Source organism: Acomys russatus, chromosome 13 (assembly GCF_903995435.1).
Source record: "Acomys russatus chromosome 13, mAcoRus1.1, whole genome shotgun sequence".
Classification (NCBI taxonomy): Eukaryota; Metazoa; Chordata; class Mammalia; order Rodentia; family Muridae; genus Acomys; species Acomys russatus.
The window spans coordinates 23,883,482-23,909,004 of record NC_067149.1 but is presented as its reverse complement, the minus strand read 5'-3'; the positions used below and the strand labels follow the sequence as shown (position 1 = coordinate 23,909,004).

The following is a 25,523-nucleotide window of genomic DNA, read 5'->3' as shown; positions in this document are numbered from 1 at the left end:
AAGCCCCCATTTCTTAAAAGTCCATTTGTTCTGGTTGGGTGTTGACAGAGACCTAGACATGGCTGGGAAGTGTGAGTCTTAATTGAGAAAATAGGCTCTAAAAGGCTGGCCGCTAGGCAACGTTATTGAGTTACCTTCTTGATGAGTGATTCATGTGGAAGCCCACCACCACCTCTCTGTTTGTGTGGTGCCATCCCTGGACAGATGGTCTTGAGTTGTATAAGGAAAATAGCCTATGCAAGACACAAGGAGCAAACCAGTGAGCAGCTCTCTTACATGCCCTTTGCCTCCAGGTTTCTGCCTTGAGTTCCTGCCCTGACTTCCTTCTTTGATGGACTGTGATATGGAACTGTAAGGTGAAATAAACTTTTTCCTCTCCAAGTTGTTTTTGGCCATTGTGCCTTATCACAGCAATATAAAGTTAAGTAAAATACCATTCTAGTGCTCGGCTATTAAATGAGGCTTATATATCTGTCTTTAAAAAACCAACCAAACAACCAAACAAACAAAAACTAACAATAACAAACCGAAACCTTTTGACCTCTTGGTTAAAAGTAGTGACATTTCTTTGTTCTATTTTTTAAACTTAGATGACTCTGTGGCCAAATTAAGCATGCTGTTAGCTCTTCTAGGAGCTATTGCAGACACTCAAAAGGAGCCAGAGCATTTGCCAGTCTGTCATGTCCAGGTGGTTTCTATAATCATGGGGCCAGCTCTGTTTCTAGTTCAAACGGATAGTGGAAATATCTTTGTAAGCGATGCAAAACACATCTGGGCTGTTCTCCTAAATTTCTGTTCTTTAGTCCTTTGAACCCAAGCCCAAGCAACATACCTACCTTCAGAGAAAGTTCCTGCCCTCGAAAATCCTGTAAACAGTTGACTGGGCCACAGTTTCTTTGTTAGCTGGCAACTGGAGAATCAGCTGTACTCCATGCTAGCCTGGTCAGGGTGTTCATGGCTGCTGTTCCACAGCGAAAGCTTTCTTCAGATACCAGAAATTTAACACAAATAGAAAGAATGGTCCCGCCTGTGGAGAAGAGTGAGGTCTGTGCTGCATAACCACAAACATAACAGGCCGTAGACACTGTTCTTAAGAACTCTCTTATGATCGTATTTCCAAACCATTAACTCTTTTTAGAAAGTGATTAAATTGGGTGTTGTAGGTTAACGCACATAGGGTTTGCTGAAGCGCTCTGATTGAGAGTCCAATTCGTTTGACTAGTAGATGTTTTGTTTGAGGATTATGTTATACCTAGTGTATTACAGAGCATACTTTGGAAAACTTTGACATAAGAGAGTCTGTACTTTTGGGGAAAGGAAATGTGAGTTTAGAATTTATATGGTGCAATATTCACATTGTTTTCTACTTGTTAAACTAGCTTCATGCTGGAAGGTTGCCTAGGCCGGTATAGTAGTAGAAGTCCATATTTATTTTGTTATATACGCCTAAGCATAAATAATCAATGAAATAGTTTATGTTCGTATAATTTCAGAGCTAGGGAAACAGCTGTATAATACAATTGTTTTAACTCCGGTACTCCTAAGACAACCATTGTTAACAGGTCTGAGGCCTCCCTTGTGCAGCTAGAGTGCAGGCCCATCATTATCAATACAGCGTTCCAAACAGCCAGTTACAGTGCATATGATCACCATGTCCTCAGTGCTACCTTGTCCTGGAAATGTGTATTCATTTTCTCTCTGTAGATAGGTTTTTGTCATTATAGTTTTCTTGGTCCTAATTACAAATTAAACAGTGTCAAAGGAATGAATCTCTGTGTCAGAAGAGGGTCAACATTCCACACAGAAGGGTCTCATGAGATTCTTCTTCTAGCTCAGACCACAGTCCAGGTTTTGAAGACCATGACCTACCTACTTTTCTACTGTGATTACCATCTTTCACTCTCTAAGTGGGCATTACACACTAAAAACTCTGGAAAATTCTTTTACGAATAAACAAAGCATTTTAGGTTGTGGAGAACTAAAGCTCATTTGGTCTTCCCTAGAGAAAAGCACATGAATTGGTTGTCCGGTGCCAGATGGCCATCTCTGAAAACATACATGCAAGCAACATTATACAGACTAAATAGGTCATATTTAGGAATATCTATACATATATGTGTATGTATATATGTATACATGCAACAACAATTAGTGATAAAAGAGGCCATGAATTTGAAAGTGAGTGGGGAGGGGCATATGCAAGGGCCTGGAGGAAGGAAAGGGGAGAGAGAAATGTAATTGTTTTATTTTTGAAAGTTATAAAAGACACCTTCCTTATTAGTTTTGATTGAGCAATGCAATTTAAAAGAAATGAATATTTGGACAGCAAGAAACAGGACTTGAGAGAATATGTCCTTGAAAGTTGATAGTGGGGCCAAAACAGAGTAGGGGCTGCTGCCTAATTAAAAAAGTAGCCAGTGATAGACATCTGGAGAGGGTGGGAGGAGCACAAGGTGACAGGAAGCCTGGCTTAGATCCGTATCTGACTCCATCACCTGCATCTGTGTGAGCTGAAACATGTTTTTTAAAGCTAAGTTTCATGTATTTGCCAGGTTACACCTGGCATCAAGGAGAACCTGCACTTGATGACATTAATCCTCCATGCAATGTTGCTTGTTCTTGTGGGAAGATTGCAGTCAGGAAAAAGAATTCTCAAAGAAAACACCTAGGTGAAGGACAAGTGCCACCCATTTTCTGGTTCCCACCATCTGTCCTCGGAAGGCCGACTGAATGGGAACATTGCTTCTTATCAAAACACTGTTCCTGAATGGTGTCCCCATCAGATGCCCCTTCTGTGTGCATGTTGACAAAGGTGGAGTGAAATGCCAAAATGTTGCTTATTATCCAGGGGCATGTTGAGGGCATTTTCTTTCAAGCTGAAATGTTTAGGCTGTATTAAGAGCGTGCTAAAAGAGGGTTTTTGTTTTGTTTGTTTTCCCTGAAAGGGGATAGGGATGATGTTTTTCAAACGAGTGTGTGTGTGTGTGTGTGTGTGTGTGAGAGAGAGAGAGAGAGAGAGAGAGTGAGAAAGAGAGAGAGATGTGTATGTTTGTGTGTGTGAGAGAGAGGGTGTGTGTGTGTGTGTGTGTGTGTGTGTGTGTGTGTGTGTGTGTGTGTATGGTGCATAAGTGCTTTAACTCAAAGCAAGTGCAGTCAGATCACATTGAGAATCCACATCTAAGTATTAAACCAACCTCAGGAAGAAAATCTTCAAAAGAGAATACATGTGCACTAAATGCCATTACACCTAAGTAATGAAGTTATAACAAGTACTTGCCTGGCATTGCATTGGATCGGGTGTTATAAATGACCTAGAGATGCTTTAAAGAGGGTGATATGCAATTATGTCATTTCACACAAAGCTCCAACATCTGCAGCTTTCCTCCTTCTGCGGGGGTAGGGAAGGAGGAGTCCTGGAACCCGTCAGTCCCTGTGGTATTGAGAGCTGAGTGCCTGTTCCAGCTCTGAGAGTGCACCATAAGCTGCAGAGCAGACCTCCCCTGCCCACCCAAATTTCAGCAAAGGCAGATCTTGACCCAGTTGAACTGATCTGTTGGTTTATTTGCGAGATTACAACAAAGCCTGAGATTGGATTCCTCACCTGAATCACTTCCTTATTGACTGAACCCATTTAGACGCCCCTCTAATTTAGCAGAGTATTTTTATTAAAGCCAGGCGTACAAACATCAATTATCTAAGCTGCATCTAATTTCCTTCACCGTTTATGTTCCTTCATTGGTTGCCAATGGATTAGAAGACATGATTAGAATTCAGCAGGAAAATATCAACAAAAATGAGAAACCAGTTCTAGAAAAAAACAGATGCTCAGACAAGAGCAACAGTGTTCAGAATTAAATTGCGTGTTTAAAAAAAAGGCTCCTTATCTCAACTAATATAAACATGCTTGCTTGAGTTTTATCAGCCTGATGCCCCTGCAGTGGCACTAAATTAGCATGCCAAATTGGAATGGACAGAAATAGAAAGCAGTAGCTGCTTTTCTGTGCTTCATGTATATACTGCATTGTGTGTGTGTGTGTGTGTGTGTGTGTGTGTGTGTGTGTGTGTGTTATGTGATTGATGTATGCGTGTATGTACATACACATGTGCAGTTGTGCTCACCTGTGCTTACACTTGTGGAGGCCAAAAGTCAACTTTGGTATCTTCTCTTACTCTCCTCCTTGGTTGGTTGGTTAGTTGGTTGGTTGGTTAGTTCTTCAATTATTTGTCTAAGATAGTCTCTTACTGAACCTAGAACTTACTATTTGAGCTAGGCTGGGTGACATTGAGCCTTAGGATCCTCCTCAGTCTGCCCTTCCAGCATCAGAGTTACAGGTCCATGCTGCTGTGCCCAGTAGGTCTCCATGCTTGCACAGCAAGCACTGTAACCACCAGCACCCCAACTTGCCACAGCATATTTTCAATGAAATGTAGTGATAGAACCAGCCCCCCCGCCTGCTGTAGCATAGTAACACAGCCTCCCCTGGCATGCTGGATCATCTTTTAAACACAGCATAATAGCCATGACTCACAGAACCTTCATCTTGTTTGCTTCCAGCAAAGGTTTGCTCTTGGTGTGTTTTGTTTCTTCTTAAGGAGTAATAGAGTTGGGATGGACCTATGTCAGAGTGTTCTCAGATACCCTGGTGCCTCTCAAGGGTGGCAAGAAAATAACGCAACAGGGACACCTGAGCGTCTGCAGGGTGCTGTCAGAGAAGTCAAAAGATTCAAGGAAGAGCGGATGAGCGCACCCTTGCGGTGGATTTGAGGAGAGCTGAAACACCTCAGGCCCGTATCAGGAGTTTTACCGGGACGCAGACACACTTTTTCATGTATGCACTACCCCGACTGCTGTCCCAATGACCAAGTTGTTCAGTTGTAAAAGAACCTGGTTCACTGAGGCCAGAGACTGTACTGACTCATCCTTAATAGAAAATGACTAACTCCTGCAGCACAATGCTAGCTGCCCCAAGATTGGCAGCTCCTGCATGTGGCCTGTGCATGGATACAGACACTGGCATGAGCTGTGACTACTGTGAGCAGCACAGCCTCCTTATTTCTCCCTGAGCCTCAGTTTGACCATAAATGAAAGTAATACATCTTTTCTTGTGAGTTTAATATAAATGTGTTGTGGGTGCTGGGTATATGTGAGATCCCTGCCTGGTCTCACTGAGGGCTAAGAAAGTGCCTGAAATCCTCAGGCTTCTCAATGCCCACCTCACAGTGACCCCCAAGAGCCTTCAGGATTTGATGCTGGGGCTAGCCCCTCGTTTCCCACACCCCTGCACCCAGTAGGTTCTCTTTCTCAGAGGCACAGTTCTCCCAGAACCTTAGCCTTTCCCAGGTGTGCCCTGTTGTAGTCCGAGAGCAGGAAGAGTCCCCTGTACTTGATGAAGCTGCCTGCTCTTGACTGTCTGTAGCCCTAACGTACATGCCTCCACTCCCACCCCCCAAGAGGCATGTCCTACTTGTGGGTTCTCATGGTATCTGTGCTTCCTCCTCTCCATAACCTAGCAGAGTTTGCAATTTCAGATGCACATAAAGACCACTTTTGCCTGAGTGCCTAGCTCAGAGTGAGCCCTCAGGGGTGTTTATTAACTAGATAGCTTGCTTGCTTTTGAGCAATGGCAACATTGGCATTTAATAAAAGGGACCCTTGGCACTACTAAAGAAAAAGAAGTGTGGTTTTTGAGCCCAAAATACTGTTTGCATAATATGGCGCGTAATGTTTCTTTACCTCTTTTGAGTGTCAGGTTTTTTTTGTTTGTTTTTTTTGTTGTTGTTGTTTTGTTTTTTTTGTAGGGCAGGGCATTATGTACCTTGCATATTGGTGGTTGAATTACTGTTATCCATAAGAAGATATTAAGCCTTACATGTCTCATCGAGCCTCATAATTGTGATAGCTCTCAACAATGCTTGCTGGTCATTAAGCTATGGTCCCAATGGTTTTTACTACTCTCAGTTCTCTTGTCTATAAATTGGGGATGAAAATTATACCTGCCTTGTGTGATGCTCATGTGTCAATTGTGTAACATAATGAGCCTGTATTTTTTTTGTGTGTGAGAATATATCTATCCTTCATGAATGACTTCCAAGAAAGGTGCATGCTTAAACAAGATTTCATAGATAGCTGAATTCACAACTCCCACAACTCTCCACCACTCTGTGTGCACATACATTGTGTTATTTCTACTTTGCATTTAAAGACATGCTCAGCGGAGCAATAGCTGTAGGACTTCCAAAACATTCCAAACACACGTGTATGAGTTCAGCCGATGAGCATCCCACATGTCATCAGCTACAACAAAGGGGTCCATTGTTGGTTTTTGTTATTTGCTTCTTGGGAGTTGAGTAGAACTTAACAAATAGCAATGGTTGCAGCTTCTCTTCTTTTGAAGTTCATTCTTTTCATTATGGTCTATAATCTGTGGCCAGCGTGTGTTTTGCAAACTCAAACACAGACAGAGACATTTGAGAACTGACGTTTGGACGGCTCAGCCACCTGCACAGCTGCTAGCATTGGTCCAGATGCTGCTGTGGGGCAGCTGCCTGGGACCTGGGGACCTGGCCTCTATCTGGCACCATCACCGCCTTCTTAGGTGATCTTTACTTTTGTGTAACAGTAAATAGCAACTCTGAGGATTATCACCCAAAACTTCTGTTCCTTTAAGCGCTTTGGAATCTGCTAGGAGCAGCCCTGAGTGTTTATGGAGCCCTAGAGCGGAGGAGGAGAGTTGATGCTGTTGCTGTGGTTGTTGATGGTCTTGTTCTTGTGGTTATGGTTGTTGTTGTTTTAATTCTTTGTGCCCAACACAAACAAACACAGACAGTGAAAAGTTAAAAGCTGCTTTAGCCGTTACCATGGAACAGCAGCTTGTGGTTGTAAAATGAATGAGTATGTGGAACACCCATTGAAAATGTGACATGCTTTATAAATGCTAAATAATAATAATGATGTCACAGGGCTTTCATTTTTAAACTGTCTTAATTTCATTCTCAGTTTGAGCTTGCAGATTACAGTAGTTAATTATAGAAATTGGCCCAGAGTGAAACCTTAAATCAGATTTCCATTAAAGTGTATGACTGCAGCAAATTACTCTATAGTGGGAAAGAAGCTGAGAGTTGCAAAGTCTGCTGGAAGGGGAGCTCTCCACCACCCAGGAGGCACCTGTTTTGCCCAGGGTACTCTAGGACACTGTGTCCTAAGCCAAGCGGCCTGCATACATCTGCTCCTGCTTTTCCCATGGAAGCTGCAGTCAAACCTTGTCTTGATTCAGCTCTGGAGCTGGAAGGAGTCAGCCACCACTGAAGCCATGCACCTGGCCCTGGCCCTGATTCAGGCCACATTTTCCTGCATTGTTTCGGGTTACCTCCCCTGTCAGGCTGTTCCTCCCTGAGTTATGTTGGGTGCCATGTCTGCCTCAGTCCAGGTTACATCCTCCTCCTTAAGATCCTGGGGTTGAACACTAGCTAAATGTGTCACTTTCCTTTTAGATGAAGGTTGTTCTGTGAGGGGAGCCTATGTTTAATGTTGGACTCCTGCTGAGCACAGTGAGACACTGTTCTGTGAGAGTCTCATGGGACCTGACACCTACTGAGACATTCACAGCTTGTGTTTGACACTCACTCCAGGGCATTCACCCACTAAGTAGAATTGTCACAGGGTCACAGACATCATCTCTTTGTCACTCCCTCCACTCCTGCCTGTTTAGATAAACTCAGCTCAGTTCATGTGAGCCATATAGGACAATCACATAGTTTCAGGTAGATGAGGCACACTGACTCCTGTAACTCAGTGAGCTGCTGACACGTGAACTTGTTCCTTAATTGTACAGGTCACAGGTACCAGTCTGTGCTTTACTGGAATGCCCAGTTCTTCCTCGTGAATGCTAGTGAGCACCTCTCCAGTCTGTCTCAGACCCCGTAGAGAAGTTATTGCTCACAAGCACTTTGCTTCTATTGTTCTGGCAGGTTCCTCTCCATCCTGCAGTTATTTGGAAATTAGTGCTCTACTAAGCATCGGTGAAAACAGCATTTAATGTCATTACAAAACAGGCTTCTGAGTACCAGTTAGCCTCCAGTAAATAGAGATGGGAGGTTTCTTTCTTGGGAGTAGCCCAGGCCCCTAATTGGCTTGAAAATGCTGCTTATTAGTTTTATAACTAAGCTGTTACCTTTTTATTAAGGTTTAGTCACTGTGCTCCTATTATGCATTGGAAAAGCTTCCCTGCCCACAGACCGGGTAGTGTGTCCAGTAGAGTCAGTCACTGCCTGCTGGAAAGACCGGTAAGCATGTACACCGAGAGCAGCTTGCTAAAGAGTGCACCCGTATCATCTCATTGACACCCCGCAGCAGACTTACGGACCAGGAACTTTTACTCTCATCCTATAGATGAGGAAACCATATTCAAGAGAAGTTATGTGGCTTAACCCGGCTGCAGCCTCAGCAGCCAGCGTGGATGAACAACCAGTAGATTTTTGAACAGTGCCACCCAGTGTGTTGGCTGTGTGACCTTCAAGTCCCCGTAGCTCTCTCCAGTGTAGATTGCCAACCTCTCTGTACTTACAGGCAGGTTCTGGGAGATCAGAATAGAAAAACAAGAATTCATGTAATGACATTCTAAAGCATAGTACTGTAGAAATGTAATCTATTCTCCTCTGTTATCTGCAGTTAATTTATCATATGGAACCCATAGGACCTGAAATGGCGTGCAGCATATAGATACATGCTTGGCAATTAGTGTAGCATAGTTTAATTGCCACTGCGTTGTTGGAATTTTGATGCCTCGCGCTTGATGAATAACTATTTTCTGTGGGTGTTATCAATTAATCTACGTAATGAATTCTCTTCATTATCTTGTTCTTTGTGTTAATTATACCAGATTTTCTTATACCTATTTATCAAGTTAAGACAAGTACAATATTCTTTTCACCCCACGTGCCTCTGCATGTGGAATCTGTACAAACAGGGGAACATGATGGGTTTAAATTTACATTTCTGAAAAATTCCTGCTAGTGACTTGGCTCTTTTTTAAATGTTTTTATCTCTTTATCTTTTTTTTTTTTTTTTTTTTTTTTTTTTTAAAGCAAAAGGGTTGTTGCTAATATAGTTAAATGATGTCTGGATTTTGAGACTATGCCTTAAGCAGATTAAAAGGCTATTAAGAAGCATGACAAGGTTGCATTACATATTAATGCAACCAGCACATACTAAGTCCCAACTTTTAAACTGTTGTTATAGGCCCTAGAACAAAGGTTAAGTACACATCAAAAAGAAAAGAAAAATAAATGCGTGAATTTGTAACTTAAGCTTTTTATTTGATCTGGGGATGTGGGGTTTGAGAAAGGGTTTCTCTGGGTAGCTTTGGCTGTCCTTGACTTGCTTTGTAGACCAGGCTGGCCTTGAACTCACTCCGCCTACTTTTGCCTGTGACACTGTCTCTGGAGGGAGAGGTGGAAGGGAAGAGTGTTTAAGCCAGTTCCAAATAGCATTATTTAAGAAACCCAGAGGGCAGCATATAATAAATAGAGAAATGAGCAAAAATTTGATTCACTTTGGGATCTGTCTCAGCTCATAAGACTAGCTGGTAATATGGGTTAATAATGTCATATATTATTATTTATTCATTGCTGGAGCTTAATTTTCATGACAGTGTTGTTGTTTTTAGTACTTCTTTCTCTGTAAGAACTGGCAGAAGTCAAGAAGGCTAATGTAATGATCTCTGTTACTTAGCAGTTGGCTTGAGGCTGCTGGCTGCCCACAATCTGATGGGATCTTCGTGTTTGGGATTGCAGGTGGAAGCCATTCTCGTCAATATCTTTGGTGGGATCGTCAACTGTGCCATCATCGCCAATGGAATCACCAAAGCGTGCAGGGAGCTAGAACTCAAGGTGCCACTGGTAGTCCGGCTCGAAGGTGAGTCGTGGGGATTTCCAGCACTAGTAACCCTTCCACCGCCATGTGCCCAGAAAGATCTAGACTCACACACTCCCTCCAATGACAAAAACTGTATTAAATAAGATGCAGCAGATGCAGCGTTGTAGGACTCTTCCTGCCCTGCAGCCAGCAAGGGCAGCTGCAACTTTGCAGACACTGGGCTTAGCATTGTCCCGATTTTCCAGGCTGATCCCAGAGCGAAAGCTCTTGTATTACAGAATGCACAGTATCGATACTCAACATATGTATCCATTTTCTCAGACATACAAGCCTGATAGGATCAGGTTATAAAGTAGGCACAGAAAGAAATTAAAATAGCTAGAAATAAAATAGAATATTGCACCATTATAGTGAACTTAAGTGAATTTGGTTTTTCTCTCAAAAGAGACAAGACAATATTTTCATAATTGGATGACTGCAAGCAACTGATACTGTGGGAAGGGAAACCACAGATCAAAAGGAAGATGATATACATATATATGTGTATATTTCTATATATATTATCTTTGTAAGCATAGTTTTTAAATCTTTAATAAGACTGGTGATAGTGGCTCACTGTCTAGTTTAATGTACTTCTCTATTAGCTTCTGTAAGATTGTATCTCAAATTATATGAAGAATGTTTGACCTGAGAGACAGATATTTGGACATAGGAGAGAATTCTTTGTTTTTCTAGCTTTTGGGTTTTTTGTTTTGTTTTGTTTTTTATTTTTTTTGAAATTGACTCTCCTAATATGGTCCAGGCTGGTCTTGACCTTGCTATGTGACTCAATCTAATCTAGGATTCAAAATCCCCCCCCCACCCCCGCTTCAGCCTCCCAAATAGTAGGTAGGATTCCAAGTGCTTGGCACTGCACCTGGATAGGGTGTTTAGTCATCTCTCCTGGAGCTCTAGGTTTTCTTTCCTGGTGCTACAGTGCAAGCCTCAGCCAGTCTCCTTACCACAGGTGCTGCAGTGTGAAACAGGAAAAGTGTGCTTTGTTATTTTCAGTCCCTTGGTGTGTCTCACACTCATTTGATTTCACTCGTGCACAGTGCATAACCTTGTGTTCTGATGATTTTTTTAAATTTCAGTTATGCTTATAAAGGTTGACACATTTCAAAATATGGAAACCCTAAAGTCTGTGTTTGTTACTATCAACACCCCCCTATTGGGACAACTTTTAAAGTTTTGGGAAGCAGTCAATCAAGTTCACAGTGGCAGATGCAAGTGTTCAAGAGTTTGGATTTTCAGTAAAATATAAATTTTATCTTCAAGTTTTCCTTGAAGTGACAATACATTCCCTTCACTCATATTTGAGGAAATATCTCCAAATAACCAACTCTGAATAGCCCTAGTGTGTTGACGGCAGTCTATGAGGATGGGAATGACACAGGCCCATACTTGAGCGTAGGGACACTTCTCCATAGAGACAGCCGCCATAGTGAACTGAATAGCTTAGCCTGAGACCCAGGTCAGAGGTGCCTTTCTGTAAATGTCTTGTGCGATTGAGTAGGACATCAAAAGGTGTTGAAGGGCCGAGGGTTAATAAAATTAATATTCTTTCTACCCTCCATCACCTTAAGCACGGCTTCTCTGGTGGTGGCGGCATTTGTGACCGCTGGTTCCCTGTGACTCTTGCCTTCTTTCCATGCTAATGCACAGGCAGCTTCACTGACCATTACATGACTACAGTGGCAACCTCATCACCACCAAAGGCAACCCAGTCTTTACTGTCACTTGTTACTAACACTACGTGACAGTCAATCTAGCACAGAGAACCTTCCCATACTTGAAAAACATTTTAATATGAAAACTCCTGAAAAGGCATCCACATTGTCACTGCATTCTAGTTGTGAAAAGATTTCTTCAGCATCACCTTAGGGACAGGCGGGTTCCCCAGGCTCTGTGCTGCTGGTCTTCTCCTAGAGATGAAGTCTGCGGGTAGTTTGACAGCACTGTGTATCTTGTCCCCTGATGCAGAGTCCAGAAGAGCTGCAGCCTGCTTTTCTGTCTTCTTTATCTCGCCTCTCTTTCTGTAACACTGCTTTTTCCTCGCCTGAAACTGTCTGCTGGTGACCTAAGGCAGAGCAGCCTAGCCTTGGGAGAAATAATGATCACAGAGAGAAAGTAGGATAGCAGAAGCTCTAGGCAGCGAAGTCTAGTGTGGACAGTAGAACACTCCACAGAAGTACAGAGGCAGCATAATTGATTTCTGTAAAACTAGTACAAGCCAGTGATTGGCGATACTACAATACAGAAAGCTGACCAAGGCGTTAATGAGGTCTTCAGCATTGGCTATAATTCTGATTAAAATGTTGATGTCAAACTGGTTTTTACATTCAAAATGACCCCTGACCTCATGTTGTAAAAGCAAACTTATGAGCTTGTGTTCACAAGGGGAGAATAGGTCTCTCTAAGCAAATCATATTAGTATCTGACACTTGGAAATAATTAGAAATATTCCTGCAGTGGATTTGCTTTCTTCTAACAATCCTCGCTGGGCCCATAAGTATGATTTTGTACATAATTATTATCTGTATGTTTCTAGAAAAGAAATTACTTCCTTTTGGCTTTTCTTAAAAAACTGAAAATAAGTTAGAGTAATAGCTAAGTCGGTATTCACACAAACTTGTGTTTGATCCTGTGGACCCACATTTTTTTTAAAAAGGCAAGTATTATAGTATGCATTAATAATTCCAGCACTGAGGAGGTAAAGGCAGGAGAAACCCCGACCAGCCAACCTACCTGACTTCATGAGTTCCAGGCCAATGAGAAACTCTGCCTCACAAAGTAAGGCCAACAGGACCTGTGGAACAACAGCCAAGGTTTCCCTCTGGCCTCCACCTGCATGCACACACAGGAGCCCACATGTGGACACACACTCACTTCCATCTGAGCACACATGAACATACATGTTCATACATGTACAAATTGACAGATAGCCTTCTCTTACCTTTGCATTATGCTTAGTATTCCAGAAGTATCCACTGATCCATGATACCTGGGAGCTACATATGTAGAAATATGCAAAACAACACAGCCAAGATTATCTCCCTAAACAGTCTCTGATGTTTGTATTAGAAGTCTGTTCAAGATAACAGAAAAAAGCTTTGAAATTTCTAAGCTTGTTAGGCAATCATATTTGCATCTTTTAAGTAAGTAATCTTCTAAAGTCTGTGCCTATGTTTGTTATTAGTTAATTAGTTAGTAAGAAATGCCATACACAGGTCATAGAACTGTAAACATCAAGGGGAATGAGGAGAAAGTTAACATGAGAAATGAAACAAAAATGATAGGATAAGGCAAGACACCAATCAATAATGAGGGTTTGCTTCATAGGCCCCTTCCTATCTTTTCAGCAATGGTCTTGGGGCCCCAGACAGCCCTGACCTGGATCACTGAAAATTTGGAAACACTGATGGCATCAAAATCTCTGCATCCTGGAAAACTGAAAGTGATGACTCAAGAGGCTCAGAGCAAACACTGTCTTCCCAAACTGACAAGGCTGAGGCTGTCGTCAGTGACCTTTCCCGCTGCCCTTACTATACTCTATGGCCTCTCTTCGGCCATAAGCACCTTGTACCAAGAGGGAAGAATTGGTATTTCTGGAGTCCTAACAGGTCTTCTCTACTTCGCTACACAAATTGGCATCTTGTATGATCAGTGCTCTTGGGTAGATGTAGGTTCTCACACCAAGTTAGCAGAACCTAGAGATGTGCTGTACCTAAGAGACAAGCAGCCCAACACCAAGACAGGACCCACCCCTCCCCAAACTGTGCTCACACACAGTAAACACAGGGAACATAAGGAATTGCCCTCTGACTCTGAGCTCTGACCATAGATAACAAAATGTAGAATTTGGAGAAAGTACAAGCCAGGAAGGCCTCATAACAAAGCTAAATTCAAACTGAGCCAGCACTATGTTAGCTAAGGAGGCACAGACCCCTGTAAAAACAACAGCTGTGCATACCATGGGATGTTTAAAACATGCAGGCGTTAGATAATGTTTAGATCCAATGAAGCTATGTGCACCTCAGCCCTGTTTCTTATGGCAAAAACAGATTTCATTCTGGCTTTATGAAAAGCCTTGTGCTTTGTTTGTTTGTTTGTTTTGTTTTTGTTTTTGTTTTTCAAGAACAGGTTTCTCTGTGTAGTCTTTGTTGTCCTAGAACTCACTCTGTAGAAGAGTCTGTCTTAAAACTCATAGAGATCCACCTGCCTAGTTGCTGCCCTGTTGCTGTGATCAAAGGCATGCACCACCACTGCCAGGCTTACCTGTGTGTCAATGTGTCTGTCATCCCTTTTTTTTACTCATTGACTACTGTAATTAGGAAGTTTAGAAGTGTGACTTTCAAAAGTAATTTTCAATTTTAACTTAATTTTTTATCTAAAACACAAACAATCTGTTTTGTATTTTGAGACTGGGTTGTTTGTTTGATTTGGGTTTTGGGTTTTGGGAGTTTTTTGTTTTGTTTTGTTTTGTTTTGTTTTTTTATATATTTTATTTTATTAATTTATTCTTGTTACATCTCAATGGTTATCCCATCCCTTGTATCTTCCCATTCCTCCCTCCCTCCCATTTTTCCCCTTACTCCCCTTCCCTATGACTGTGACTGAGGGAGACTTCCTCCCCCTGTATATGCTCATAGGGTATCAAGTCTCTTCTTGGTAGCCTGCTATCCTTCCTCTGAGTGCCACCAAGTCTCCCCCTCCAGGGGACGTGGTCAAATATGAGACACCAGAGTTCATGTGAAAGTCATACCCCACTCTCCACTCAACTGTGGAGAATGTCCTGTCCATTGGCTAGATCTGGGTAGGGGTTTGAAATTTTTTATTTATTTATTTATTTATTTTATTAATTTATTCTTGTTACATCTCAATGGTTATCCCATCCCTTGTATCCTCTCATTCTTCCCTCCCTCCCATTTTCCCCTTATCCCCTCCCCTATGACTGTTCCTGAGGGGGACTTCCTCCCCCTGTATATGCTCATAGGGTATCAAGTCTCTTCTTGGTAACCTGCTATCCTTCCTCTGAGTGCCACAAAGTCTCCCCCTCCAGGGGACATGGTCAAATATGAGTCACCAGAGTACGTGAGAAAGTCATATCCCACTCTCCACTCAACTGTGGAGAATGTTCTGACCATTGGGTAGATCTGGGTAGGGGCTTAAAGTTTACTGCCTATATTGTCCTTGGCTGGTGCCTTAATTTGAGCGGGACCCCTGGGCCCAAATCTGCCTATCATAATGTTCTACTTGTAGGTTTCTAGGACCCTCTGGATCCTTCTACTTTGCTATTCTCCCAAGCTTCTCTCATCTAGAGTCCCAATAGGATGTCCTCCCCTCTGTCCCAGTTTCCTGGTAAGTGAAGGCTTTCGTGGGACATGCCCCTTGGGCTATTATGCAGATATAAGTGAGTATATACCATTTGAGTCTTCCTGCTTCTGGGTTAACTCACTCATTATGATCATTTCTAGCTCAATCCATTTATCCACAAATTTCGGGAATTCCTTGTTTTTAATAGCTGAGTAGTATTCCGTAGTGTATATGGACCACAGTTTCTTCATCCATTCTTCTACTGATGGACACTTAGGCTGTTTCCATGTTCTGGCTATTAAGAATAAGGCTGCTATGAACATGGTTGAGCAAATTTTCTTGTTGTGTGCTGGAGCATCTTCTGGGGTATATTCCAAGGAGTGGAATAGCTGGGTCTTGAGGAAGCCCTATTCCCAGTTTTCTGAGATAGCACCAGATAGATTTCCAAAGTGGCTGTACTAGTTTGCATTCCCACCAGCAGTGAAGGAGTGTTCCTCTCTCTCCACACCCTCACCAGCATGTGGTGTCGCTTGAATTTTTGATCTTAGCCATTCTGATGGGTGTAAGATGGAATCTCAGAGTTGTTTTGAATTGCATTTCCCTGATGACTAAGGAGGTTGAGCATTTCTTTAAGTGTTTCTCAGGCATTTGATATTCCTCTGTTGAGAATTCTCTGTTTAGATCCAAGCCCCATTTCTCAATCGGGTTATTTGGTTTTTTTGAGACTATCTATATAACCAAGATGACATTTAACACCTGATCTTCCTGCCTTTACCTCCAGAGTGCTAGGATTATGGACATGAATGCCATGCCCAGCCCCAAATGTACTGTAAATGGGAACTTTCCAAGTTAAACCTGGAAGGATAAGATCTGAATGATTGACAAGGAGGAAGAGGGAGTTATTAGAAGAAAGTCAGCATACATCCCTGGAGGTGGCACTAAAGCCCAGGCCCTGCATGGGTGAGAAGGCCAACCTGGAGGGAGGGGGGCTGGGCAGCAGTCTGCATAAGAGCAGGGTGCGGAATGAAGCCCTTAGCAGAGCCTGCAGCACTGGCTAGAGCCTCAGGCAGAGGCTACACAGAATCTGCTATGGGAAGAGCAAAGGGAAAGGTGGAAGAGCAGGAAGAAGAAACACAAGAAAATAGAGGAAGTCCGAGGACTACTGTTCCAGGCGCATGGCTGTAGCCAGCAGTCCCTGCTGCCAGGAGCTCTGACACTCCAGCGCATGGCTATCTACTCTGAACAACTGTGAGAATTCTAGTAATCATGGCAGACAAGTGTTTCCAAAGCCAGGTGGCCTGTAAAAAAAGAAAACAGCTTGCTTGTTTGCTTTTTGTCTGTGTGGAAGACCCAGCCCCCTTGTCTGTATTTCACGTATTTACATCCCTGTCATGACACCTCTGGCCTATACACAGTGCACTGGAAATGTGCCCAAAACACAAGTTTTTGTCCATTGAGCCAGGCTTGCTTTGGCGGAATTTTGTGGCCCAAGTCATTGTTCTCTGCTGCATTCTGATCATAAGCTGCGTTTACTTGTGTTCTCTTTGAAAACAGTAACATCATAATTCCATGCATTCACTTGCCTTACTCAGCAAACGAGTGCGTGAAATGTCTCACCCAATCAAGACACAGGATCATTTCACTGTAAAAGACTTCTGGTAATTGAACAGCCACGTACCAAAGAGAGGCTGAGCCTTTGTAAATAGTTATTCCTACCTGGATAAAGAGTAAGCTTTCTGAATGAGCTCTTCACTTGCTGCATTGTACATAGGCATCAAATTCACCTGTTCACCATGGTTTGTGTTACTACTGAAAAATGTACATGTAATGATTGATAGTTGTATTGGGCGTTAACAGATGTGTTCCAGCAAAGGCTTGGATTCTGTATACATTTTTATAGTTCTCTTGCATTCAGATCTGCTTACATCTTCAGTGTCTTTTTTCTTTTATAAATTGCATTCTTCCTTGTTATTGTCCCATTTAAGTCCACAGCACATCCCTACATCCCTTAGCTACCTGAAGAAGAATTTGCTCAGGTGCACATTATGATTCTGAACTGAGCTCATTAATAACAACTAATAATAATGATTATAAGCCCAGAAAGTTTATAGATCGGATCTCATCTCGAGTAGCCAGCTCTTTCCATTCGATTCATCCACCCTGCACCAAAAGATTTGCCTCAGCCATGCAAACACTTTGTATTTCTTTCACCCAAGCTCTTCAATAGCCAGAATCCTATCCCCTTTGTTGTTACCCTTTCTGCCAAATCTCTACCACTTGGTCCTAGAAACCTGACTGGTGTGGCAGGGGAATGAAGAATCAACAGACACATACAGAAAAGCTGGGATGGGGTGGGCACTCAGCTGGAGGGCACCTGCTATCCCCAGAAACTCGGCATGGCTATTATGTACAACACAGGTGTGCTGGCTGGTTTAATGTCAACAGGACACAGCTAGAGTCATCAGAGAGGAAGGAGCCTCAGTTGAAGAAATGCCTGGATCCATAAGATCCAGCTGTAAGGCATTTTCTCAATTAGTGATCAATGGGGGCTGGGCTGCCCCCACCACCACCCCCGGCTGGTGGTCCTGGGTTCTATGAGAAAGCAGACTGAGCAAGCCCTGAGGAGCAAGCCAGTAAGCAGCACCCCTCCAGGCCTCTGCATCATTTCCTGCTTCTAGGTTCCTGCCCCATTTGAGCTCCTGTCCTGACTTCCTTCAGTGATGGACTATGATCTGGAAGTGTAAACCAAATAAACCCTTTCTCCCCCAGCTAGCTTTTTGGTCCTGGTGCTTTGTCGCAGCAGTAGAAACTCTAACCAAGAGTCAGCTTTTGCTTCAGACTTCATCCATCCCCAACACCTTGCAGTCTCAGTAGTATTTCCCGAGTCTCTAAAGGGGAGAGTAAGGCACCCTGAGACTCTTGCTTAGTCTGTGAGGCATCGGTTTTTCCCTGCTGCAGGGCAGTGAGTACCCTCACCCTCATCCATAATACTGCTCACATGCTAGACAGCCACTGCAGAAGTGCAGATCAGACACGCTTGTCAATGTGAGCACGAAGAGTGCTGTAGTCTGCTGAGAAGGAAAAGAGATCTGTGAACTTCAAAGCAGCAAGAAGGAGCCTCCAAGCTTTCATCTGTGTCTGTTTGCTTGGTGGCCATCCCTTCTGCAAGTCTGCTGCCGTACCAGATCCTATGCCCACATGATAAATAAGAGAAGTAGCTTTGCCTTCGTTCCCCCCTAAGACAGTCTAAGAGGCAGACTGTGGCTAACTAACAGCTTAGTACAGAATATAGATCCTGTGTCTTTTGCTAACGGCTGGGGTAAAGAGGACAACACCCCTTTGCTGGGAGGACCCTGCTGGGCAGAGTGACAGTAGTGCATGGCAGAGACAGGTTCCTCTGCTGTGGCTGATGACATCCCTGGCTTCTGCCTTGTACCAGTGTTTCAGTGACCTCTTGCGTGCTTTTTCCCATTGGGTGCTTTGTACCAAGTTGCATTTTCATTTTTCTCTTCTTCCTTGAGCCCTGTTGTCTTGTGCTGGGCCTAGCAAGTGTCATCCTCAGCCTGCCTGAGTGTGTCTTTATCTCTCCTGCTGGCTCCTTTGGATACTAAAGGCATCCACTGTTCACATCAGCGGCCCCTCTTCCTCCAGTGTTGGGTTCTCATTCTCCTCAAGCCATTCTCCAGGTTCCCATTTTCTTTACATTCTATACCTTGTATTGCTCCCTACCTCACTGGAGTCCTAATCCCTCTTTCATCTCTCCCCTCCCCCAGCGTTCTTCATGGACATGGCCTGCCTGGGACCAGTTTCATTGCCTTGATGTCCCTCCCCTCCCCTCCCCTCCCTTTAATAACTATCGCCCAGCCTTTTCCCCCAGTGACCCTCCTTTTAGTGTTCACAGCTTAAACCACCTGTGGCACTGGAGAGACTCAAGCTTCGAGCTTCACAGTGTCTGAATGGATAAGCATATAGTAACACTTAAACCATTCTGCTCCTGAGCTGTAGACCAACCTTGCAGGTGCTAGCCTGGGGCATGCCTCAGAACAGGAGCAGCTGCTGTGGATGGAACTTTTCAATCTGCATTAATCTACTCTCTTAGGCAGTCAAGTTTCCCTCATTTCGCCTCTAGATAATGCGCATAACCAGCATTTATGCCATTTGGGTATCTGCAGCATCCCATAAGTGTAAGCTAAGTCTTCTCTAAAAAAAAAAAAAAAATGATAACCCTGGCATTATGCACTGTCCCAATGTGGGGAAAGGGGGGTGGGAAGTGAGAGGGGTTGAGGGATTGAGGCACAGGTGACAGACTCATCCTCTCTGGCCATTGTCATACAAAGGAGGTTTATGATAAGGCCTAAGCCTTCTGAGCAGGGCATCTCTGTTCTTTATCTTTTTAAAAAAGATTTATTTTGTTATTATTTACACAATACTCTGCCCCCATGTACACCTTCACACCAAAAGAGGGCACCAGATCTCATTATAGATGGTTATGGTCATGTGGTTGCTGGGAATTGAACTTAGGACCTTTAGAAGAACAGACAGTGCTCTTAACCACTGAGCCATCTCTCCAGCCCCTGTTCTTTATCCTTAATGCTCTTTCTTGGCACCTCTGCCCTAGTGGCCATTTGGCGAGGCCAGCTTGGTCTCTTTCCTTCCAAAGAAGCCCAGATCCCACAGGTGCCAGTCTACCTAGCTTACCTCAGAACCACGGTTTTTGTTGATCTGCACCTATCTGGCTAGGCCCATATGCCAGGGGCTTTGAGGGAACCCAGCAAGTTGCTCCCCAGCAGAGTTCAGATCACAATGAGGACCAAAATATTAACTTTATTGCTGATCAAAGAGATGTTTAAGTATACGCCTTGCATCCCATTGTGAATCTTCTTTACTTGGAACTTGAGGTTTAGTCAGTTTTTCTGACCTGCCCTCAGGCACTGCTTGACTTCAACAGTCCTGCCCCCTCTAGAGCAGAGGCCCAAGGAGCAGTAGATGAACTAACTGGCTTGCCCTGGGGGAGACACTTGTCTCTTTGAGCCGCCATCCTCCATGCCTCCAGTCAGATGCCCTCCACTCTCAAGGCAGAAACACTGGTGAGTGAGGAAGAGATAGGGGGTAACATGCTCCTTAATCCTGCACCTTGGTGCACATCACAGACTGTTCTGCCCCTGGAGCGGTCGGCTCTGGTCAGAGCATGTCAGTCTAGGCAGAGGGTGAGCTTTTCAAGAACAAGCGCCGGACACAATTTGTCTGAGCTACAGCTGTAGGTGGAGAGTTTTAAGGAAGAGTGGTTAGAGCCTGGTAGGTGCTAGAACCAGCTTATCTAATGCTGATGCTCCATCTGCCTTCTGGATAGTATCTGTGGGACCATCAATTCATGTCTTCATGCCTCAGTTTCTTCATGGGGCACGATAAGTTATACTAACCGGCCGGCAGGAAGGAGACCTGCAGGGAGATTCAGTCCCTGGTTTCACAGATGACAGGCCCACCCTGCCAATAAGACCTTTCCAGAGAGCACGGCCTGGAGACTATTCCTCATCTCTCCAGATAGCCTCCATGACAGTGTGTTAGAGCAGGCAGGACAGGCAGCTTTGACCCCATGCCTCCTTCTACTTATTGGCGATGCTGCTGGAAATGTTGTGCCAATAAAATCCTGATGCATTGGAATTCAGAAGGACACAGTTCCATAATCATGACTACAAATGTCAAAAGCAACAGTGGGGGCTTTTGAGTCAACCATTTGCCATTAGTAAGTGAAATCATACAGGGGATTTCCCTGCTAGAAGTACAGCATTCTACTCTGTTGGGAACAGGAAGTAAGCGGGGCTGCAAACTGGGAAAGAACCAAGTGAGTTCATTTCTTACTTTTTTGTAGTCCATCAAACATGAGGATGGGTGTCTTAATTATAAGCTTCCCTGTGAAGAGCCAGCTCTTCAGTTTGCAGCCATCTATGGGTGCTGCAGTTACTCAGCTCCCCATGGAAGTATTGAAGTAGCTCTGGACAGTGTAGGAGGCAGTGGCTCTACCTGGGTCATAATAAATCTTTTGGTTCATGAGTCTTTGGCTTTGGGGTGTTGCTTTCTGTAACCAAGCCATAGCAAAGAAGAGTTGGGTTCACAGTCAGCGTTTTACACTGATATCTGGCACGGTCACAATTACTTTATGTTATCTATAAGATAGAGGGCATAAGGATTGAAAGCCATAGGAAGACTCAAGGAAGGTGTTAAAGGAAAGATCTTGAAGATTTTAAGATCTCTTCAAAAGATCTGTGCTACTGCATGCACAAGACCTGAACAAGGTAATGACAGACCAAATCCCAGCACAGGCAGGGCAGAGGAGCATGAAGCCCACCCCTAGCCAAGGAGCGGTTGGCCACTGAAAGCTGACGGGAAAAGCAACACATTCTAATGTGAGGCCACACATCCGAGAATATTCAGGCACCACATACTGGACTTGAGTGATGAAGAGAAGACAAAAAGTTAGGTGGATGGAAAGGACAGCTGTGAGAGGAGGTGGCAGGCGGGCATGCATATGACCACAGCACACTGTATGACTTCTCAAAGAGGAATGAAACTTTACAGAATAACAGAAGGTCTTTCCTGTGCCTATAGCTGATGGGAGTAGGTTATAATACTGCAGCCTGGTTTCACTTGTCAGAGGGCTCTTGGCATTCTAATTTAATATTGCAGTTGAACATGGCTTGCATTAATATTTATGCTGCTTTTTTGAGGGGTAACATAATTGAAAGCAGAAGCATGTGCACCTAGGATTAGCTCTCAGTGAACATACATTAGGCTTGATCCTGAGTCTTGATTTTTTATGATCAAAATAATGCCCCTTGATCAGTGTCTTCTGCTACTAAAGCTGGTTCCTCCCCCAGCTTTCCCTTAGACAAACATCCTGCCCACACCACATGTGTCTTCTTAAAATGGCTGTGATACAGCTCCACAGCCCACCTTGTATCAGCCTTAATTTCAATTTTTATAGAATGTAGGAGGTACGTGGCATGTAGATAAAATCCTCACCCAACAATGAAGAATCTCAAGCTTCAAATGGTCAGTGACTTTCTCAAATCATTCAGCTACTTGGGATATAAAGCCAGGTGCGAAATCTCAACTTCCTCGTCTCTGATATGGAAATGAAAACGTGACAGTATTCATTGACCTGGTAAGACGGCTCAGTGAGTGAAGTGCTTGCAAGCCAAGCATGAGGATGGACCCTCAGCACCCAATCAAAAGTGCAGCGTGGCAGCATGTGCCTGTAATCTCAGCACTGGGACAGAGACAGTATGAGCCACTGTATCTTGGTGACCAGCCAGTCTAAGCAATTGGTGAGCTACAGGTTCTGTGAAAGACCCTGTCTCAGAAAATAATATGGAGAGTAATAGAGGAAGACACTTGGCCTAGCCCTGTCTCTTGCATGGGTACAGAACATGCACATGCATGGGCATAAACATGTGAACTGACATACTACATTCTCTCCCCCACACAAGCAAGTAACAGTATCATAATGCCATGGCAAAGACACAAATGGATTTTCCAGTAATCTACTGAACTCAGTAAATGTGTGCTGTATGATTTGTAGTCGCTGCAACATCCTGCACTCTGGTGACTAACACTCCTAAGACCTTGTGTGTGACCACTATTGGCTGTTAGGCAGAGTTCAGCCTGAGACTTGGGCCATCTCAAAGAAGGAAGCAGTACTTTGGCAGTGGGAGTTTGGGCTCTGGTTCTGTTCTCAGCAGGTTCTTTATGTATGCTGGATATCAGTCCTCTGTCAAGTGTACAGCTGGTAGAGGTTCACTCCAAGTCTTTGTGCGTCCTCTTCACTGTTAGGTTTTTTCCTTCGCTGTGCAGGTTTTAGTTTTATGGAGTCCCACTTGTCAGTTGTTGATCTTAATTCCTAGTCTAATGGAGTCTCATTCAGAAAGCCCTTTCCTGCACCTGTGTCCTGTTAGGGGCTGCCTGTGTTTCCTTCCAGCAGTTTGAGTGTTTCCACTTTCACATGAGGTCTTTGCTCCACTTGGAGTTAACTTTTGTACAAGGTAATAGATGTAGACCTAATTTTATTCTTTTGCATTGGACATCCAGTTTTTCCAGCACCATTTGGTGTCTCTTCTCTGATGTGTTTTTAGCATCTATGTCAAATACCAGGGTGATTCTAGTTATATGCACTCATATTTGGGTCTTCTATTGTTTCATTGGTCTACACGGGTTTTGTGCCAGTACATATGGCTGTTTTTATTGCCGTAACTCTGTAATAGCCTTGAAATTTGGAATGGCAATCTTTCTAGCCTTGTTCTTTTTGCTCAGGATAGCTTTGGCTATCTGAGGCCTTTTGTGGTTCTATATAAATTTTAGCATTTTGTTGTGGTGATTTGAATATGAATGGCCTCATGGGCTTTTTGTCTTTGAATACTTGGTCCCTGGTTGGTGGAACTGTTTGGTAAGGACTAGGAGTGTGGCCTTGTTAGAGGAGGTGTGTCACCGTGGGTGGGTAGGTTTTAAGGTTTCAAACTCCCATGCCATTCCAGTTAGCTTTCTCTCTGCCTGGGATCAGGATGTGAGCTCTCAGCTACTGTGCCAGTGCCATGCCTGCCTTCCTGCTGCTGTGCTGTCTGACATAATGGTCATGGACTCACCCTCTGAGCTGTCAGCAAGCCCCAAATTAAATGCTTCCTTTTTTAAGTTTCTTATAAGATCTTAGTGCTTCCTCACAGTAAAAATAAAGCAGCTAAGCTTTTTCCACTAGTTCTGTGAAGAACGTTGTAGGGATTTTGATTAGAATGGAATTGAATCTATAAATTGCTTTTGGTAGAATGGTCATTTTCATAATATTAACTACTAATCCTTGAGTATGGGAGGTCTTTCCATTTTTCTAGCCTTTTCCTCAATGTCTTTCTTCAGAGATTTAAGGTTCACTGTGGAGCCTTTGCCCCTTTGGTGAGGTTTATTCATGGATGTTTATGTTCCTTGGGGCTATTGTGGGTGGGACTGTGTCCCTGATCTCTTTCTCAGCATGGTTGTTGAATTATTCCATTAGGAAAAGAATAACAAGAGAAAAGAGATGTGGCACGCTATCTAAATTAAGAGTCCTACTGAAAGCGGCCCTCCTCTATCTGATAATGGCTTCAAAGGAGGAACAGGGCACAGGGACATAGGACTCTCAGGATTCTGAGGCTGTGTAGTGTGTGCCCTGTTTTGTTTCTACTTCAAGGAAAGGACAGAAAAGCCTCCGTGAAAGCAGAGCTGAACCCTTTCAGGCACTGTGAGCCATGCTGTCTGTGTCACCACCCTGGCTCTGCCATTGTTGAGCATAGCAATCAGCAGTCTGCAAGTGCATCAGCTTGGCCGTGCTCCATCAAAGCTCTATTTATGAGCACTGAAATTTGAATTTCATGTAATTTTCATGTATCACAAAATATTATTCTGATTTTTTGCCCAGCTATTTAAAAATATGAAAACTATTCTTAGCGTACAAGTAGCATGCAAAGAGGCTGTGGGCTGCACTAGGCTCAAAAGCCATAGTGTGCCAGCCTTGATTTAGAACAGGAGGCTGAATCAGGCCTGTGATGGCTCACTGATTGATCGACTAAGTCATTCCCCTAGTTCCTGAGCCTCAGTTTCCCCTAGTGAGGTCAAGGGAAGGCTTAGCTTAAGGAATTGACAGTATTCTTTTTCTTGTGGTGCTCCACAGTATGTGGCCATTATGTAATTTTAATTTCAGACAAATCTGTACTATAGTCTTGTTCCATCTTCCAACTTGCTGGGATTCATTAGGTCACTTGCTAAGTCTCCTGGTAGTTTGGTTACTTCATCTATGAAATGGAGCTAAAATGCTGTTAATTTGGGGGTTGTTTTGAGAACTGAGTTTTGTGATCCTTAGGAATCTTTCATCACATATAGGCAGCAAGCATGTACTGTTCCCAATATTGTCATCATATTCTCTCTTAAAATCTGGTAACATGTAGTCAATATATATTTAATAATGTCATTGTATTCTTCTTTTTAAAAAGCCTGGATTATTAGTCTGGGGTGGTTGCTCAGTAAAACGCCTGCTGCACAAGCATGAGGACCTGAGTTCAGATCCCAAGGGCCCGTGATAACACGTGGGTGCAGTAGCAGCTCGCACTGTAAGCCTGTGCTCTGGGGTGGTGGTGAACAGAGATAAGCAGCAGTAGCAGCTTCTGCCCAGATTAGTGAGCTCTAGGTTCCATGGAAAACCCCATCTTACAACATAAGGGAGGCACACATGTCTACACACGTCTACAAACGCACATCCATGCGTACACATCTGAAC

General features: G+C 43.6%; 1 protein-coding gene across 1 annotated transcript in view; it reads left to right on the top strand.

Moving 5' to 3' along the window:
* The window catches only part of Suclg2 (succinate-CoA ligase GDP-forming subunit beta), a 259,745-nt gene that overhangs the window by 224,270 nt on the left and 9,952 nt on the right, over positions 1 to 25,523 (top strand). Inside the window, exon 10 of the mRNA XM_051154952.1 lies at positions 9,793 to 9,913. Within this exon, the coding sequence (XP_051010909.1) occupies positions 9,793 to 9,913 (121 nt within the window). The remainder of the gene's footprint in view (positions 1 to 9,792; positions 9,914 to 25,523) is intronic.